The sequence below is a fragment of the Buceros rhinoceros genome, unplaced genomic scaffold (genome assembly GCF_000710305.1).
Source record: "Buceros rhinoceros silvestris isolate BGI_N320 unplaced genomic scaffold, ASM71030v1 scaffold22349, whole genome shotgun sequence".
Taxonomy (NCBI): domain Eukaryota; kingdom Metazoa; phylum Chordata; class Aves; order Bucerotiformes; family Bucerotidae; genus Buceros; species Buceros rhinoceros.
Genome location: NW_010431293.1, coordinates 9,555 through 24,458, shown reverse-complemented (window position 1 = coordinate 24,458; position 14,904 = coordinate 9,555). Strand labels below are relative to the sequence as shown.

General features: G+C 49.7%; 1 protein-coding gene across 1 annotated transcript in view; it reads left to right on the top strand.

Annotated features, from left to right (window-relative positions):
• The window catches only part of DOT1L (DOT1-like histone H3K79 methyltransferase), a gene marked incomplete at its 5' end in the record, with an annotated part of 50,006 nt that overhangs the window by 34,605 nt on the left and 497 nt on the right, over positions 1-14,904 (top strand). Inside the window, 11 exons of the mRNA XM_010143393.1 lie at positions 734-835; positions 1,403-1,540; positions 2,164-2,289; positions 2,920-3,401; positions 3,630-3,767; positions 4,563-4,701; positions 6,046-6,172; positions 7,559-8,172; positions 8,868-9,073; positions 9,786-9,850; positions 10,324-11,295. Of these exons, the coding sequence (XP_010141695.1) occupies positions 734-835; positions 1,403-1,540; positions 2,164-2,289; positions 2,920-3,401; positions 3,630-3,767; positions 4,563-4,701; positions 6,046-6,172; positions 7,559-8,172; positions 8,868-9,073; positions 9,786-9,850; positions 10,324-11,295 (3,109 nt within the window). The remainder of the gene's footprint in view (positions 1-733; positions 836-1,402; positions 1,541-2,163; positions 2,290-2,919; positions 3,402-3,629; positions 3,768-4,562; positions 4,702-6,045; positions 6,173-7,558; positions 8,173-8,867; positions 9,074-9,785; positions 9,851-10,323; positions 11,296-14,904) is intronic.

Here is a 14,904-nt window from a genome sequence, read left to right as displayed (position 1 = left end):
GGGGGAAAAGTGCAGTCTCCAGAGCTCTCTCTTCGCTGAGCTCATCGCGCAGCTGGGAACTGGATAAACGGGAGCCTTTAGCCAGTCCTGTCCTTGCCCTTTGCTGCTCACGTAGCACACGACCATTAAATGAGTAAACGAGGATCGAGTTAGGAATGTTATGGGCAGGAAATGTTCTGCAAGTGGATGGGTCGGATGGCCCGCTGAAGTAATTTTGGCATTAGAAGTACAAGTTTGACTTATTTATGACTTTCTTCCTACCTCCCCCACAGTGTATTTTCATATTCTGCGTCTCTTCCATGAGTGGTGTGTAGGAAAGCTCTGAATTGGGGCTCTGGAGATTTAGATTCTGTTCCCAGTTTAGTAACAGATTTCATGCAGATAATCTCTTCCAGTTCTATTACTACTCTCTAGGATGTGGTTATTACATCTTTACAATGCACTAGGAGGAGAAAAAAAAAAGAGTATTTAAAACTGTCCTGATTATGTTTTACCATATAGCAGAAAAAACCACTTAAAAGCTCTTTTCAGCTTGCTTAACTTCACCAAGCGTTGAGCACTAACTAAATAGGGGTTCAACAAGGGACAAACAGCTTGACTAGTTCATGCTTCTCCCCCCTGAGCTCAGGTCCACTCCTGACTTGCTCTACAAACTGTATGTGAACACCTTATTAGGATGGACCGTGCTGCAGCTGGTGCTAAAAGAGTATTTTCTCACTCTTCCCTCTTCCAGGAAAAGAACGCTCAGCTCCTGGGGACAGCACAGCAGTTGTTCACCCACTGCCAGGCACAGAAAGAGGAAATCAAACGTCTTTTTCAGCAGAAACTTGATGAGGTAGCCCCGATCTGGTGGAAGTGGATGGGTGTTAGTCATCCGCTTGCAAACATGTTTGATAAAAATAAGTCAGAGCAGAGCAGTCTCCGGTCTTCTCTGTTTTGCAGCAGATCACGCCCCACAATGCGGACTCTGCATCACTGCCTGGCTGTGTTTTAGCTTCATTGTTGAAATAGTTGTGTGGCGCCATGTGAGCAGGGGAGGGGGGTGCCAGGCCCCAGGCACGGTGGTGTTTTAGTGAAGGACACATCCCCGGCTGGCTGCTCAAACTCTCCGTTGCCAACACAAGTTCAGAAGCACAGAGGGAAACATGGTCGTTCCATAGTGTTCTATTGGCTGGCAAGAAATTAAACGTCAGTTTTAAAGTTGAGTTGCTGGAACAGCAGCTCCAGGTGAGGTAGTTTTGTCCTTCCTCAACGACAAAGTGCCTTGGAGAATGCTGGGGAATTCCTGTGAGCTGCCGGAGTTCCATGGATCTCCTCAGTGCCACTTCTGGATGTGACATTTGTCTGGAATTAGGGTGTCAAGACCTTATTGAACGATCTCTTCTCGCTCTTCATCTTGTAGTTGGGAGTTAAAGCTCTAACATACAACGACCTGATTCAGGCTCAGAAGGAAATCTCTGCTCACAATCAGCAGCTGAAAGAACAGACAAAGCAGCTGGAGAAGGACAACAGTGAACTCAGGAACCAGAGCTTACAGCTGGTGTGTAAACGCTCGTGTCCAGGTAGCAGGGGCTGCTCCCAGCTCCATAAGGGCGAGCCCTGAGCTGAGGGCTGCCCCTCTCTTCAGGGTGTCTTAAGGGATGAAAAATCACCCGGCTGCTATAGCTGCTCTGTTACAGAGGAGAGCGATGGGGAAAGGCTGCAGGTGGTCCTTCCCCTTGGTGACCTTTATTTACCTGTAACCAAACGCTGAGGTGACAGTGGCTCCGGCTCAGCTGTGTCCCCCAAACAGCTTGGCAACTCTGTAAGCACTTGTCACTGGATCTGGCTCTCGCTGGCCAGCAAGTTTGTACCGTGCTTGCTCTGTGGCAGCTGTAACTCCTGTGGTGTTCTCGGTAACTCAAGGAAGGCAGATGAGATCTGGATGTGAAGTGGGTAGGGAGGACTGTTTGTAGAAAGAGCCAGGTCACCTCCTGCCACATGATGTGGGGATCACCGGACCGCTTTGGTGGCATTTGGCTTGAGCTGAGAGGAGTTTTCAGTGGGCTAAGCAGCTTTTTTTTGTGTGTACCTGGTTGAAAGGGGCCCGGCTTTCAGCTCGCGCCTTGGGTGTGTGGAGTGATAGAACTCGTCTTTTGATCTGTTTATCCCATGTCTTTGCAGCTTAAGGCACGGTGTGAAGAGCTGAAGCTGGATTGGTCAACGTTGTCACTGGAGAACTTGCTGAAAGAGAAGCAGGCATTGAAGAATCAGATTTCTGAGAAACAAAAGCACTGTTTGGAATTGCAGGTAGAGTCACCAGCGTGGGGGAGCTCCTGGGCAATGGGCCAGATAAGGGGTGTAGTAAACCTGAAGGATAAGGATGTGGATAACTTTTAAAGGAAGTAGATCCATGACCTGGTTCCTTGGAAGGAATTATGGTTTACCATGAAATACGATTAAAAAGCGTGACCCGATGAGAAGAAAGGTCCCGCTTGTTTTGACGTTTCAATTCGGGAATCAGTTCCCACAGAGCATCATTTACCATGGTGAAAAGAAATTAAAGTCCTGTGTCTGAAGAGCTTTCCCTCCCCTGTGAGAGTTGCTCTAGAGCCTTTTGCTGGATGTCTTGACGTGGAGCCACTGTTTCCTTCAATGATGGGCAGTACTGAGTTACTCCCTACTCTCTGTATAAGTTGGAGGTATTTTATATTTGCTTTTAAGATGTGAGAAGTGCTTTCTAAGAGTCTCTGGGCCGTTCCCCTTACCTGTGACTTTTGGTCTCGTGTTGAAATTTGTTTCTCCAATGTTGGGTCAATTGTTCTGCATGTTCCCAGAACTGGGGCCGCTTTTCCTGAGAAGCGTATCGAGGCAGAACTCCGTTATGCGATCGAAGTGTTAGGAGAGATTTTCAATCTCTGTCTTCCTTTTCATTTAAAGATCAGCATTGTGGAACTCGAGAAAAGTCAAAGACAGCAGGAGCTCATGCAGCTGAAATCATACACGCCGTCTGAGGAGTCCCTGTCAGTACAGCTACGCAATAAAAATCACCTGAGCCGTGATCCTGAGCCTGAGCATGGCAGGTTCCAACTCGAGCTTGAATGCTCGAAGTTTCCAATGCCCCACATCAATGGCATGAGCCCTGAACTGTCCATGAATGGCCATGCCACTCCCTATGAGATTCATAACACCTTCAGCAGGCCCTCGTCCAAGCAGAACACCCCGCAGTACACGACCTCTCACCTGGACCAAGAAATAGTCCCGTGCACCCCAAACCACAGCAGCCGGCAGAAGGCAGACAAGATGACGAGCTTGTCCATACCTGATTACACCAGGTTTTCCCCAGCTAAAATAGCACTAAGGAGACACTTGAATCAAGACCATGGAGTCAATGGAAAAGCAACAGCTAATGAGATACAGAGGTGAGAGTGATCCCTTCCTAGGAGGGGAGAGGAGCTTGTTTTAACAGCAGTAGTTTATGGGGATTGTGGAAAAACACTTTTAAAAGTGGTGCTTTATGTACTGTTAGGAGTTGTGTTTGAAGAAATCAGCAGTGCCAGCTGATCTCAAGGTGCCTTGAGATCGGTACAGGAATTTCTCACAAAAGTCACTAGTTTTTGTGTTCTAATGATCATACATCTCTGTTCCAGAGCTGACCACGTCAAAGAGAATGGCCTTACATATCCAAGCCCTGGTATTTCCAACGGCATAAAGCTGAGTCCTCAGGAAACTCGGCCCTCCTCCCCAGCGGCCTTACCCATTGCAGGCGAGAAGGTAAGAGAGCTGCCGTGCTCGAGCTCAGGGACGTTACATCGGGAGAACAGACAGACAGTTGGCCAAACTAGGGAACACGGGCTCCTTTCTGTGGTCAATGTGGCCTGGAAAAGAACACGACACAGTAGCTGTGGTGCGATAGAGAGCTGGCTGGAGGAAGAGAATACTGTGCTCGCAAACGACGAGCTTAGCCTGGAGCTGCTGGTTTGCCCGTGAGCTGCACCAGTAATGCAGTAGGATTTCTTTTTGATCTGGCTTTGTCTACTTGAACTTGAAAAGTAGACTCTCTCATAGTTAAAAATAATAAAAATAACAAGAAATTGTCCACATAATTTGTCCAGCCATGAATCACATTGATGCTCGTTTCAGTGGGTGAAGTGGGTGCCCTCTAATAGGAGGTTACCATGGAAATATTTCTGGTTACTACTTCTTCTGCATCCAGAGGGCCTCAAGATATGAGTTCTGTCGGGTGAGTGCTTGTCACAGAGCTGTAGCAGTGACACTGGGCAATGAGCTTAGCCAAGGCCTCCTTATGCTGGGGGCCTGCAGTAGTTTCCATTTACATATTTCTGTGCTGTTGTATATTGCTGGCCCAGCAGCCTGGTGCTGGTAACAAAGCTGCTCCACGCATGGTCTGTCTTTGCTGTATAGTCATCACTCTTAGTTGTGTAATTCTTTAAAAAACAATAAAGAGGGGGATCGTGATGGCAAAATATAAATGATCAGGTTACCGTTAGCCTAAAAGGTCTCTTCAGTAACAGCACATGGTTGAGAACATCACTTTCTCTTTTGCATTGACAGGTTTTGAGAGAGAGAACCTCTGTGAGTAATGGAGAAACTATCACCAGCCTACCCATCAGTATTCCTCTCAGCACAGTGCAGCCCAATAAACTCCCTGTTAGTATCCCTCTGGCCAGCGTAGTCCTACCTAGCCGTGTTGAGAAGGTGGTGAGTAAGGGATTGTCAACACTTTCCATCCCTCCCTGAGGTCACCCTGGGCAGTAATGGGGTGCTGTGCACCAGCATCCTTAGGGGGCTGCTCATCTCCACTGTCTGATGCTTCGGGGGAGGCTGCTGTTGGGATGCATCCTCTTGGCTCTCGGTCATGCTGTAGATTGATCCTCTCATGGGTCTGGGGGTGGTGGTGTTCTGATCAGGAAGGAAAGTAAAGCAGACCCTCAGGAGATCTTAGTCTTAATGTCTGGCTGGGTGGAAAAGGCAGAGTCAGTGTTTGTGGCAGTGAAAGCAGAGACTCACCCATGTCAGCTTGGTCTTAGCCCCTGCCTTCTAATGTGACCCTGGGAGACAAGTTCTCCTGCCTCTGGTCATCTCAGAATTGTCTGTCTTCTGCCAAGACCGTGTGGGCAATGACCTTGAATAATGCCCGGGGGCTGCCGTAGCTGACGTGCTAGTGACAGCTCTGCAGCAGCAGAGAGCCACTAGAGAAGTTTTGGGGCTGTGCCTTTGAAATCCTGATAAGTCCCTGCTGTTCTTGGTAGCAGAGGAGTTTAAAAAGAAAAGCTGTTCCACTTTCTCACAAATGTTTGTCACAAAAATGTTACACTGAAGAACTGAGAAGCATTTGCTGTTCTCGCACGAGAGCTGTGAATTGAGAATCCATCCCCAGATACTTGTCTACAGTCCCGTGTTTGGAAGGCTGGAGTTGTTGCAGAGCGCTGAATCCATTATCTTTTCCCAGCTGTAGACTTGTGGTTGCAGCAGACCCCAGTCAGCCCAGCTCCGGGCAGCGGCGTGTGTCCTCAGCGAGAGAGAATGCTGGCTGGGGCTGGCATGTCTCGCTTCAGCACGTTGTTTATTCAGGCTCCCATTTCACAGGTGTTTTGCCTGCTTCAGGCAAATGCCCCCTTGATGGTCCCCTCAGCAGGGTACAGAGAATGTTCAGTTTGCGCTTGTTTGGGGCAATTTCTTGTGCGCAGGCTTGGGGACACCATACAGCCATTTGTCTCCTTTCCGGCTGCCTGTGAAACGGTGGAGTGTGGGGTTCGTTCCCTGCTGTCCTGTCCTGAGTCTGAACTCCCTGGGATGAGGAGCCTGTCGTTCCTCTCTCTGCGTGGTACCTGGGGCATGCTAGAAACATTTGCGGTAGAATTAATTAACCACAGTATTTGGTTTTGTCCCACAACATGCTGGTCTAAGTTTTTCTTGAAACAAGTAGAATCTAGGACCGTTAGGAGTTAGAGCTGCTTTCCTTGGTAGATCTACTAATGCATGTTTAAACTGCTGGTTTTGAGGAAACCTCGTGTCCTAAGCTGCCTGTTTCTCTCCCCGCAGAGAAGCACACCCAGCCCCGTTCATCAGAGCAGAGACTCAGCGACACTTGAAAAGCAGATCGGTGCTAGTTCTCACAACGGCGTAAGCAATGCTGCTGGAAACAAGCCACTGGCTTTGGCTACCTCAGGTAACGGCCTCATCTCCGCAAAGCTGCGCTGCCTTGTCAGGATGGCGCCTGCAAGCGCAAGCCTCGGAGTTTTCCGAGCGCTTCTTGTCAGGTCGCTGAGGCAGCAGAGTGCTGGATAAATGTGTTTTGTAATGAGACCAAAGAATCCTGGAGGATGATGCTTTGAGACAGCGTGTGCCTACAGCTTGGCTGCATTCTGGCATAAAGTATTGCTTTGACTTGCCTTTTCCTGAACTGCAGCACCTTGCAGTGAAACTAAATCACTGCTTTTGGAAATTCCTCTATGTGGGGTAAGAGTTTCCTACCTTTACAGCGTGGCAAAGCAGCCAGGTGCTGCGTAGCCATGCTATGGGCTGGTCATCTGGCTTTACAAGTGTTACTTTACAGGCGGGTGGAATATTTCAGTAGCAAAAATAAATTCTTGGTGCAGGTCACAACTGCATCGATCAGTTGTAAAGGCACGAGTATGTGGGTAGGAAGAAAGGTCAAACGGGGGAGGGAGAGCCTGTAACGCAGACATAGCTTCTGGCTTGTCTGTTGAAACTGTGGCCTTTAGCCCTTCAGGGAATGGAAGTGTTGTGGAGCAGGGAAAGTAGGTTCTAGCGTGCGGAACAGCTGATCCCAGAGCATTTGGTCTCAGTGTTTCCCACCTCGAGGGGCTTGTGGTGTTTCTAGCATCCGTTTTGCAAAGAAGGGCTTGGCTGCAGTTTTCTTTAGAACCAAGGAAGTATTTAGCAAAACCCTGCTGTAAAACAATCCCGCGTGCCCTCTGCCCCTTGCCTTTAGAGAGCCCAGAGACAAGGCCTTACGACAGCCCTAAAGCCATTTACGATACACCATGACAAACACCTGATTCCCTTTCCAAGCTTCCTCCCACATGGCGCATTCTTCTGCCACAATTTCCTTGAAGATCCCCTGTCGCTTCCTCAGCCGCAGCCTTTAGTCTAATTCTGCAAAGGAGGTGGGCTGTGTGGGTGACCAAGTCCCTGCTTTTTTGGGGAAGGAAACGGACTGAACTTGGCCGTTTCCTTGACGATAGGAAGGAGTGAGAGTAGAGGAGCCCTGATTTCAGAAGGTGCAGTAGTTCAGAAGATACTTCACACTTGAATTCCATTTAAAACCTGGGTAGACTGTAGGGTATCTCCACATAACATGAATTTTCCTGAACTGGCCAAAGAGCAGTGAAAACTGTTACCCGCTAACTGAAGCCATCAGCACACAGAGCCACCTTCGCAACTGCACAAGCTGCGCAGTGTCCCGTGTGACGCTCGGCCCTGGCTGATCTGAGGCAGGTAGAGCTGAAAGCACTCCCAGTCAGCCCAGCAATCTAGCACTGTGACCTCTCGCTCAGCAGAAGCAATGATGTATAACTTTCCCTTTCAACAGGTTTTTCTTACTCTTCTGGCTCCGTGGCAGTCAATGGAAATCTTACAAACAGCCCAGCCCATCTTAACCATAGTGTTGATCAGGCAGCTCTGGACGACTCTGGGAGTCTCTTTAACTCAGTAGGGTCTCGGAGTTCCACTCCACAACATCCTTTGCTAATGATGCAGTCGAGGAACTCTGGGCAAAACTCCCCTGCTCACCAGCACTCAACAAGCCCCAGGTTAAATGGCACGTCCCAGAGCCTGGTAGGGGTATTGCAATATGCAGATGCTCAGAAGATGTTTGCCGAAGGAACAAAGGGGGATCTTCAGTCTGATGCAGCGTTTTCAGATCCTGAGAACGAGGCCAAGAGAAGAATCATCTTTACAATCTCTCCTAATACAGGACATGTAAAACAATCCCCTTCCAACAAGCACAGTCCTCTGCCCACGAGCGCTCGGCTGGACTGTGGCCAAGCACATGCGCCGGATGGGAAGAAGCGAGGCCGGCGGAAGAGATCCTCTACTGGGAATCTCAGCGGGAACTCCGGGGTCTCCCCTAAACGCAAATCCTTACCTACTGTGTCTGGACTCTTTACGCAACCATCAGGTTCACCGCTCAATATCAACTCCATGGTAAGGGCAAAAGTGAAGAGCTCTAGCGAGAGAGAAGGGCCTGGGAAAGCTCTGTGAATCAGACATTCGCTTCACTGTTCTGTCCTTTAGCGTACTCCAGGCTGTGAGAGTGCTGGCAGCTAGGACTGGGCTTCGTGGAAATGGCCCCGCTGGGAGGCGGGAGAATTGCAGAAAAGCTGGTGAACCTTCTGTATAGGTAGAACATCTTCAAAGAGTTCTTTGTCTGAGCATTAAAAATGAACAATAATATCGTGCCTTACGACAAAGAGCTTGTTTCTGCAGCAAAGTTGATTTTCAGGCTGTAGGTTAAATATTTTGAAAATAGTTTAAAGTAAGATTGACTCAGGCGCAGCGGAGTGCCAGAAGCATATGGCATTGCCGTGTAATTAGCCAGCTAGACGAGTTGTGTTCCTGGGATCGGGCAGCGGTAGTTTGCAAAGAAACGCGATTATCCTATGTCTTCATTTCTGTGTTTAAAAATAAAAATCAAAGAAGGAAAATAGATATTTCTCCAAGTTACATTTAAGCTTTCATCCCGGGTCCTAGTGCGGGGGGCAGAGGGAAGCAGCAGCAGTGCTGAACCAGCAGCTTATTCTAGAGCTGAGCGAGTTGAGCCTGTTTTGATACCCATAACAAGATGCCTTGTTTCTGAGGGGTCCTCTCATCTGTAACTGCTTTCTTTCCTTCTTGCCCAGGTCAATAACATTAACCAGCCTTTAGAAATAACAGCCATTTCCTCTCCCGAAAACTCCCTGAAGAACTCTCCTGTTCCTTACCAGGACAATGACCAGCCGCCGGTACTGAAAAAGGAAAAGCCCCTCATTCAGACCAACGGCGTTCACTACTCTCCTCTAACGTCCGACGACGAGCAGGGGTCTGAAGACGAGCACAATAGCAGCAGGTGAGCGCACGGCCGTGGGGGTCGGGGGCAGGTTTCTCTGAGAGCTGGGAACGGGGCTCTAAACCGGAGGGAGCGTTAAGCTGTCGTTGTTCCCTTTGCCTGGAGTCCAGTTCCGTTCTGCTGAGCCTCTTACACAGCTGAAACGGCGCCTACAGGAGGGATTTGGGCAGTAGTGCCTGAATGGAACCTGCTGCTGCTGAGGTTGAGCCCGACCTCTCAAAGAACCAGCGCAGAAATGAGTTTATTTTAGTGCATTGCATCGCAGGAGTGCTGAGGCTGTGGGTGTCACGCAAGGCTCTGTCTCCTCTCACTCCCTGTTTCAGCTTGATTCAAAATTCTTCACTTCCTGCCCCAAATGGCTGGTGCGTTCCTCTGAAAACTGAGTTCTTGCCACCCTCTGCCTGTGGGGTGCAAATTTTTTTCTTGTTTACGGTGCTGGAAAAGTAACCACTATAGGAACGAAAAGCATCAGTGAAGTCCTCTGACCGTGCCCTAATCTTGGCAAAGAGCAGTAATTGTGTAATAGCTCCTCCTTAGAGTTCATGGAGGATTTTTAAATGCTTTTAAGTTCCGTTGTGACACAGAGCTGTCTGAGGTGGCTTTGTACGCTGGTCAGCTGTTAAAACCTGGACGCAAAGATGATGGGCTGAGAGGGTGAATGTGCAACAAAAGGTCTGCAATGAGTGCGCTAACCTTCTTATTTTCCCACCAGAATTGAGAGGAAAATTGCAACAATATCGTTGGAAAGCAAATCTCCGCAGAAGACTGTTGAGAACGGTGAGTGTGAGGAAGGTTAATTACTGGTTGTAATGGTTGGACGTGGGAACGGGTGTCTACCACCGATGAAAGCCGATAGGCAGTAACAGGCTTTTCTGTGCTGCTGAGCAGAGCAGTTCTGCCAGGGCTTGGCATCACCGTAATGAAGACGGGTGGCTGGTAATTACAGATTTTGGACCATGCTTTCTGTAGTCACAGGTCACCAAGGACCTGACCAGTTGTTTCGCTGACTCGGGGCTTGGGGAGGAATCTGGAGTACAAAGATCTGAGGAAAAAGTACATCAGCATTTTCAAACTTTTCCAGAGCATTTAAACTAGAATTTAAAGACTTTTAGGTGACTTCACAAATATTTCTGCCTTTGGATTATAAATAGAATTACAAATTGTGGGTGTTGAAAGATAAACCCTGGTTCTTAACGAGCAGATTCAGTGAATGCTGGCTTTTGACATTCATAAATTTTCTTCCAAACTAGGCGGCTGCTTAACTGGGAGGAAGCAAGCACAAAGCAACGAAAACATGAACAGCAGTAAATGGAAATCTACTTTTTCACCAATATCTGACATCAACCTGACCAAAACTACAGATAGCCCCTTGCAGTCGGTTCCAGCTCTGAGCCAGAACTCGCTGTTTGCCTTCCGGCCGTCCTCCGAGGATGGCCTCGCCCTTGACGCCAAGCTCACAGCCCACACCAGGAAAAGCATGGCCGTGCCCTCGGCAGGGGCGGACGGGCTCAGCCCCAGTACGAACGCCACCAACGGGTTCGCCTACAACGGGGGGCTGTCAACGGACATTGGTTTACACAGCTTTATCGATGGTGCTTCTCTCCCGCATAAGGCTTCGGACGTGACGGCTTCCAACTGCTCGCTGGGATTCCAGTCGCAGCGAAGCAAAGATGTGGGGGTATCGGAAACGAATCCTTTCTTGAACAAGAGGCAGCTTGAAGGCCTCAGCAGCACGAAAGGAGAAGAATTAAATCGGTCGGGGGTCAAAGGCAAAGAGATCAGCGAAATAAGTATTCGTACTGGGGGTTCTTCGGAGAAAAACTCCTTGCAGCATAACGGAAAGGTCGGCAAAGGAAGGGACCGAGATGTGGAGTTTAAAAATGGCCACAACCTTTTCATTTCTGCTGCTGTTTCGTCTGGTGGCCTTCTGAATGGTAAAAGCCTTTCTCCTGCTGTTTCTTCAGCAGGCAACCCAGCATCTTCTGTACAGACGCACCATCCGTTCCTGAACACTTTGACCACTGGATCGCAGTTCCCCCTCGGCCCCATGGCCTTGCAAGCAAACCTCAACTCGGTGACAAACTCCTCAGTATTGCAGTCCCTATTTAATTCAATGCCAGCTGCTGCCAGTCTGGTCCACGTGTCATCGGCTGCCACCAGACTGACTAATTCTCACACTATGGGGAACTTCTCTCCTGGGGTTACAGGTGGAACAGTTGGAGGTAGGCAGAACTCTTTCTCTGGTATAAGACAGGGCCTAAAGGAAAGCCTGACCCTGCCTCTCCAGGGGTGAAACTCTTTCATTTCTGCAGGATGTGAAGCTGATCTGTCCCACATAACCAGTCTGCTCTGTCTCTCGGAAATGCTAGGATGAGTTCAGTTCCCCACAGCGAAATCCCATGAGCTTTGTCTACTAGATGAGCTTGTTGTATCACCTTAATGAAAGAATACACCCCGACTTTGTGATTTCATGTGTGTGCTTGGTCAGATGTTGCTGTGTCGGAACCAACTTAGGTCCGCCTGCAGGTAAAAGATTTAACTTGTCCTGGTACCGAGTTCAGGATCTCTAACTTGTCGACTTGAGTGAAGGTTGAGATTAGGCCTTGAATGGATTTAGCGTGATCCAGGAAGAGCAAAACATCAGTGCCTCTTCCGAGGAGATGGTGTGGGGGATTGCGTAGCATTCTGGCTCTGAACGGACGTGAAGAGCGTTTCCTTGCCAGGAAGGGCAATGCCATATGCACCTTGCGCTTCTGGGATTCCGCACGGGCTTGGCTCCTGTGGCCAGACCGGAGACAAGCCGGCAGGGCTAGAAGATAGTCTGAGCCTGTCGTTACTAAGAGTCCGAGGCAGTTTTTCTTACCTGTCCGTAATCATTCAGGCACCATGTCGGGAAATCCTAACTCTCACATCTCTCAGCACGTAGATTTGCTGGAAATACCATCTCCCCTCTGCTGCCCCGTAAGCGGGGAAGCAGGCGGGTGGGGAGGGAAGAGCAGCACTTTGAGTCTTCAGATAAACAACTCTAGAGACCACGTAATCTCATCCAAAGTCCACCCGTGTGGTCTAGAGCTGACAGTTCTCGGGTCTGACCATTTTTCCTCGTGGCATTTAGAGGTTGGCAGTAGGAAAGGTAAGTGAAGTCTTTTGTACCCTCTGGCCTGCACCATTATCTCTCATTGCTTGCTGCCTTCTCATGCTGCATATTTTTGTATGGGGCTGTAACAATTATAATTTTGCTTTTTTTTTTTCATTTTTGTTTCGTTTCTCTTGTCACTTGAGACTGTACAAAGCTCATCTGTTGAAGCTGAGTTTTTCTCTCCTGTTTGCAGGTATTTTTAACCATGCGGTGCCTTCTGCCTCCTCTCCTCATCAATTTGGAGCCAGTTTCAGCAGCAGTGCTGTCTCTAGCAGCACAGTGCTAAGCTTAAACCCTCTGCAGGCTGTTGCCAGCACCTCATCCTCATCCTTCCCACCCCCCTCCTCTAATTTAGTAACATCTAGTGAGACTAGATCTGCTCAGCACCTCAACAGAGCGCCAGTGCAATCCGTTTTCCATTCCCCCCCACCCCCTCCTAACGTTTCATTGCCCCCACCTCCTCCATTACTCGCTTCTAACCCCGAGCCTGCGCTTCTGCAGCCCCTGCCATCCCTCCCGCCCGGCGAAGCTTTTCTGCCATCCTCTTCTGCTGCTTCTGTCCAATCTGCTAATGCCTCTTTGTCTATTAAGCTAGCTTCTCTCCAGCACAAAACCTCCCGCCCCTCCTTTACAGTCCATCACCCGCCTCTGCCCCGTTTGGCGCTGGCCCAGTCCACGCCCGTGATCACGCAGTCCAGCGCAGCCGGCACGTCCGCTATGTGGGTTACCCTTGGCATGCAGCCTCCTTATGCTTCGCACCTTTCTGGGGTTAAGCCGCGATAAAGAGCTTGCTTAGCTAACAGTTCTTATTTTGTAAGGTAAGGCTAGAGAAAAAAAAAGAGGAGTTTTGTACAAGATGCTGAATGATGCTTCTTCCTTTTCAGAGATAGGCTGGGGATGGGCTCTGTGAAACAGAGAAATCGCTAAAATGTGGGAAGCAAATAATCTGACGGCAGAGGATGGAGAGTCTTAACGCTCTCTGTTCTGGGAGTCAGGATTTCTCGACAAGGAGTGCTCACATGGTGACTCTGCTCTGTCTCCTCCGACGTGAGGGCTGTGGTCAGGTCGAGATCACGTCCCGAAAACGATAGGTCTGCAGATCAGTAGTCAGGAGGAGATGTCTATTTTTAAGTACGGTTTTATACAGTCACTGGAAGTGCTTGTGCCTACTTTGATCCCCCCTCCCCTCTTCTTGCCCTCCGACACAGGCTGTGGCATCTCCGCGGGTCCATGTTGGCACAGCGTTAGGGTGTGTGACGGTGCTGCTTCGTGACTGACTGCGACGGGCTTGTGTTCCCGTCAGTCACCAGCAGCTGCTCTGAACAACCATCCAGCTACAAACGTCTAGGTTACCAGCTGCAGCTTAGTCCTGGAGAGCAGGTGCACTGGTCTGGCTTTGCAGTTCACGTGCCCCCCGCGTCAGTGCAAAACACAACCCCAGGTAGCAGAGAAGGGTCGTAATTTATCTGTGCGGCTTTACTGGAGTTCTCTGCCCGGGCTCCCAGTACCAGACTCCACCATCAGCTGCTGTGTTTGTGCTCACGTGGCAATCCCTGGCTTACTGGGTAGACTGGATGAGAGCACAGGAAGCCTGCAGGGTTAACGCTTCTGGGGCCGCAGCAGAGAGAAGGGCTTCTGGAGACTGAAGCAGGTATTTCAGTGTCTTTAAGCGACTCCAGAATATCGTGACCCAGCACAGAGCGGGTCCTGCTGTTAACGAACACACTCTGTGGCCTCCTGATGTAACAGCTCGTGCTTGCAAAGTCAGAGCAGCCTGTTGGGCCGCAGAGCTCCCTCTGTGCTGTTCTTGTAGGTCCTTGATGTTGTTGCTGTTCACTGATACCAAAGCTGCGTACAATGTGTGCTTGAATACTCTTTGCCGCTTATAAAACATGACTCAATTACAATACACCTGAGCGACTCTTTTGACTGTGCATTGTGTATAGTGTCTTCCTCACCACACTGCTCCAAGACACCAACAAATCCTCATTAGGCTTTTGTGAGGCACGTAAGTATTCCCTGTCCTTCTGTACAGGAGAGTGAGGCAGAGGAAGAGCTTTGAGACCCGTGTGACATGGTCACAGAAGGGGCTGGACAGCCCCTGAATGGAAGCGACAAGGGGCAGGAGGGTCAGGCTTGAGGTCTGTGTGCGTGAGCGACTCTGAACGCTGCAGAAGCAGTTGCCTTACCTGGAGCTGAGGCTGCGTTGGGCTGGACTCCAGACCATTGGGAGCGTTGGTCGCTGTCGCAAAAAGGTTCTGAGCGAAATAGGGGAGGCACAAAATGAGGTTACGGAGCAAAGCAGCTGAGTGACAAAGCTGCAGTGTGGAATGAAGCAATAACCCTTCCAGGAGAGGGGGTGTGACAGCTGGGCTGTAGCTGTGGTCCTGCTCCGTGCGACTCTGGAACGTAGGTCAAACATTCGAGCAGTTCTGCTGACGTCACTGTGAATGCGTGTGCTCGGGGGATGAGCCGAGGCTGGAGTCTGGGACTGGGGGCGACAATAAACTGCTTTGCTTCTCGTAATGTTCCTCCCCCAGGGTAAAAACAAATTCAAAGCAGATTAGTGTGCGCTAGAGAAGGGTGAAGGACTGAGCGGGGGATACGCCCCCGTCGCGGGGCAGTGGCAGGAGGACAGAGTTCAGTGTGGGTACGCGCTCAGAAAGCTTGACACCGGCCCTAGCCGGGAGGG